This window comes from Pteropus vampyrus, unplaced genomic scaffold (assembly GCF_000151845.1).
Source record: "Pteropus vampyrus isolate Shadow unplaced genomic scaffold, Pvam_2.0 Scaffold267, whole genome shotgun sequence".
NCBI classification, from domain to species: Eukaryota; Metazoa; Chordata; class Mammalia; order Chiroptera; family Pteropodidae; genus Pteropus; species Pteropus vampyrus.
In genome coordinates this window covers 283,920-288,109 of record NW_011889048.1, presented here as the reverse complement: position 1 = coordinate 288,109, position 4,190 = coordinate 283,920, and the positions used below count along the sequence as shown (strand labels likewise).

Genomic DNA, 4,190 nt, shown 5'->3' with positions numbered 1-4,190 from the left:
GTGGTGGTGATGTCGGTCTTCGTGGGCGGCACGCTGGTGGTGCTGTCCGGCGTCCTGCTGCTGTGCCGGCGCTGCTGGGAGGTCCACCGGCACTTCAACAGGTGTGTGCCCGTGAGGGGCAGGTACACCACGCATGCGTGAGGGCAGCGGTGTTTGGGGTGATGGGTGCACGGCGTGTCTGCGCAGGGACCGGGTCCCAGCAAGTGGGCTCCTATGAGCTCGGACGCTGCCCACTGGCCCACCTTGCCATACTGCTGTCCTGTCCCAGAGCCACGGAGGACGCAGAGAAGACCACCACCACCTACCTGGACAACGGCACCCACCCGGCCCAAGGTGAGGTCCTGCCGGGCCCCGCCCCCCCCGCTGGGCCCCGCCCCCTGCCCGCCCCTGGGCCTCAAGCCCGTCCCCCTCGGGCCGCCTGACCGGCTGTGTCTGTCTGTCTCCCCCACCAGACTGGGCGCAGCTCGATTCCGACTCATCTCTGTTTCCTTAAAGCCCACGCGTAGGTGCTCACAGGCGCGTGCTGAGCGAGTGAGTGTGTGAGCGGATGAGCGAGTGCCCGCCCACCTCCCGCGTGGTCCCTGGCGGTCAGTCGGGGGCCCCCCTCGCTCCCTCCCGGGCCGGCCCCGCCCAAGACTGACGGCACCAGGCACGGCCCACCCTCTCCTGGCTCTCCTCGCAGACCCCGAATTGAGGGGGGAGGACCCCGAGGGCCAGGACGCCGAGACCGAGCGCTTCCTGTCCACCAGCTCCACGGGTCGTCGCGTGTCCTTCAACGAGGCGGCCCTGTTTGAGCAGAGCCGGAAGGCGCAGGACAAGGGCCGCAGGTAAGGGGACGCTGGGAGGCCACCACCACTGGGCTCGCCGGGCCGTGCTGGCTTTTGCTGAGTGCCTGCATGTACCCCTCCCCCGCAGACCCAATAGGGTGGGCAGGGTGGGCACAGGGCAGCGGCGTGTGGGCTGGGGGATGCGGCATGGGGGCGGACTATGCAGTGATGGGCAGGTGCGCCGGCACAGGTACACCCTGACAGAGGGTGACTTCCACCATCTGAAGAACGCTCGCCTCACCCACCTACACCTGCCGCCCCTCAAGATTGTCACCATCCACGAGTGTGACTCAGGCGAGGCCAGCGTAACTGCCATGCCTCACCCTACTGCCACCCCCAAGGCCAGCCTTGCCATATTCCAGGTGAGTGTGGAGAGGTTGGCAGGCTGACAGGGGCCGGGTGGGCAGGACCCCCCCATCCTATCCCCGGCAAGTGGCCTTTCCTGCTCTCTGGGCCTGGACCCTCATCTCAGGACAGGGCAGGGGACGGGCTGGGGCACACGGGGGCGGGGGTGGGGGGGCTGGTCCCAGCACAACCCCTCATCCACCCATGCTCTTTGACCTGTCACTGCTTCCTCCCCCACCCCGGTCTGTCCCGCAGCCCCCGGGGAAGGCCCTCACTGGCCGCTCCGTGGGCCCCAGCTCCGCCTTGCCAGGTGACCCCTACAGCCCGGCCGCGGGCCCTGCTGACTTCGAGATCAGCCCGTCCACATCCAGTGACTCTGGGGAAAGCACCTCGGTGAGGGTTCTTTGCATCCCCAACTCTGCGTGCCCCCGCCCCCCAATCTGGTCCCGCTTCAGGACAGGTCAGCCTGTGGCCTCCCGCTGTCCATGGTTCCTCCTTGTCTTGGCCTGGTTACTGCACACGGAAGGAGAAGGGGAGGGTGGCATGGGACACGCATAGCCATCAGGCACACGTGTGTGCTCACACGCACAGGGCCCTCGGGCAGCTGGCGGGGTGTGGTCTGGAGCCCGTCCAAGCCCCCTCCCCCAAGTGTTCCTGGACACTCACCCTCTGTTCCGGGGGGAGGGGGCCGTCCTGCCTGAGACTGTCCCTCTTCTCTCCCAGCTGGATGTGGGTGCCAGGAGCACGAAGCCTGGGGGGCCGGGGGCCATGGCGGGGCCCGGGGAGGTGGGCCCAGGGTCCGGGGCGGGCCCGGTCCTGCGATTCTTCACCCGCTTGAGGCGCCATGCCAGCCTGGATGGGTCCAGCCCCTACTTCAAGGTCAAGAAGTGGAAGCTGGAGCCCAGCCAGCGAGCGTCCAGTCTGGACACAAGAGGTGAGCTGCGGCCCCTGGAGGGGGGAGTGAGGGGAAGGGGCCCTGCCTAGGTAGCCATTGAATGCGACACTTGGAACTGGGGTTGGGTCTCTGCTCCTGAGGTGCCCCGGCATCTGCCTCAAGGTGTCAGAGCTGGGGCGGGGTGCCCCGGGCTGCCACTGAGCTGCGCCTACGGGAGCCAAGATGGCACTGTTGGCTTTGCGGTCAGACCGTGTGCCGACAGCAGTGGGCAGGCCCCCGTGTTTGGCATGGCAACAGACCCGAATCACAACAGGTGGGGGCCCATTCGGCCACCCCTGAATGCGTGACAGCAGCCCTTCAGCTCTGCAGACCCCAGACAGAGGGCCCGGGGTGGAGGGGGTGCTGTGGAGGCCGAGAGCTGCAACCAGCCCTGCTCAAGGGAGCTCAGTGGCCGGGCCGGCCAGGCCACACACGTGCCTGCTGTCCTGGGAAGGGGATGGCAGGTCCCGGTGCCAGAAGAGGCAGGGAGAGGGGACAAGTCATGTCAGAGAGGGAGGGCCAGGGCGAGGCCAGCACCGGGAACGGAGGACTAAGTCTGGCACAAGTGTGTTCCGGGCTGGCGGAGATGGGGCGCTTCGTCCCCAGGAGTCAGTCTGTTATTCTGAGAGCACCTACAGTCAAATGCAGGCGCGGGAGCAACCGGAAGCTGTCTGCTGAGTGGCTGTCCTCCCCTCTGCAGAGGCCCTCTCGCTGAATTCTTCCAGGCCCCGTGGTGGTGGGGGGCTCCCGGCCGCAGCCCAGGGGCCCAGGCTGGGGCTGGCGGCACGGGCTTCAGCTCTCTTCACTCTCCCCCAGCCTGTCCCTCGCTCGCCCGTGCTCCACGCCCCCGGCCACTGGCCGTCCAGTGCGAGTTCCCGCTCCAGGCACACCTGTCTGCCAGGGCTGCTCGGGGCCCTGCGATGGCCTTAGCACAACCCATGCCTATTCGCGCCTGGCCTGGCCTGGGCTGGGGCCCGAGCGGGCTGACGCGCCTCCCCCCTCCCCCCGCACAGGCTCCCCCAAGCGCCACCACTTCCAGCGGCAGCGGGCTGCCAGTGAGAGCATGGAGCAGGAGGGGGCCGCCCCCCACGGGGACTTCATCCAGTACATCGCCAGCGCAGGCGCCCCTGCAGCCTTCCCGCCCCCCCGCCCCTTCCTGGCCGGCCCTGCCAGCCCGCCCCCCGCTCTCGGCAGGTATTTTTCAGTAGATAGAGGTGCTAGAGGTTGGCCTGGGGGCCCCTGCTCCACCCCACCCCTGCTAGGTGGCCCAGAGAGCGCTCTCCCTGCCCTGCGGACCGGCGGCTGTGTCCCGCAGGTGCCACCGCCCCTCCTGGAGGCTGCCTTGCCGGGGCCACCTCCCCACTGCGGACCAGAGCAGGGGAGCAGGGGGACACTGGGTAAGGGGCGAGGGGCGGGTGGGGCCCCAGACGATAGCCCCAAAGTACCCAGAACCGGACACCTGCTCAGGCAGGGCTGCTGGGGGTCTGCGCCTGCCCGGGTAGGGCGGCTTCGTGGTGGCGTTGAAGGCCTGAGAGACACTCTCCCGCTTGCCCATGCTCCTGAGAAACTGGTGACCATGTCGGCTGGCAGGACCCCTCCCTTAGCCCGAGGGCAGCAGTCCTGAGACTCTGGGCGCAGTCGTTTGGGTGGGGACTCAGGGAGCGGGGCCGAGTTCCTCCCCGTGGGCACCTCCTGGCCCCCCGGATTGCGTATCACCCTCCTGGTTCCTTATCAACCCTAAAAGGTGTTGAGTGGCACATCCGGTCACCCCAGGTGGTGGCCCGGCTGGACTCCACCTGGTTTGTCCCTCCCCGCCACCCCTCCGACACTAAGAAGTTAGGAAGAAGGTGGGAGGAGAGAGTGGCTCTTCCGCGGTGAGAAGCCAGCCACCTGCAGCGGCCCCGGGCACTTGGGTCACAGGCTGTATGGGACGCCTTGGTTGAAAAGCGGGCTGCAGGAAAACTCAGGGTTACCCAAAAAGCATCCCCCGCAAAAGAGGACAGGCAGCATTTTCAAAAACACCTTCCACAGGGCCTGGTCAAGCCCGGAGGGTCCCCATCCGTACCTACCCTCCCCCACCGCAC

At 67.9% G+C, this 4,190-nt stretch overlaps 1 protein-coding gene across 1 annotated transcript in view; it reads left to right on the top strand.

Moving 5' to 3' along the window:
• The first annotated feature begins 6 nt into the window (after positions 1-6).
• The window catches only part of CBARP (CACN beta subunit associated regulatory protein), a 7,305-nt gene continuing 3,121 nt past the window's right edge, over positions 7-4,190 (top strand). The window contains exons 1-7 of the mRNA XM_011375228.2: positions 7-101; positions 269-333; positions 683-827; positions 1,018-1,189; positions 1,428-1,565; positions 1,896-2,106; positions 3,120-3,300. Of these exons, the coding sequence (XP_011373530.2) occupies positions 10-101; positions 269-333; positions 683-827; positions 1,018-1,189; positions 1,428-1,565; positions 1,896-2,106; positions 3,120-3,300 (1,004 nt within the window). The 5' untranslated portion in view covers positions 7-9. The remainder of the gene's footprint in view (positions 102-268; positions 334-682; positions 828-1,017; positions 1,190-1,427; positions 1,566-1,895; positions 2,107-3,119; positions 3,301-4,190) is intronic.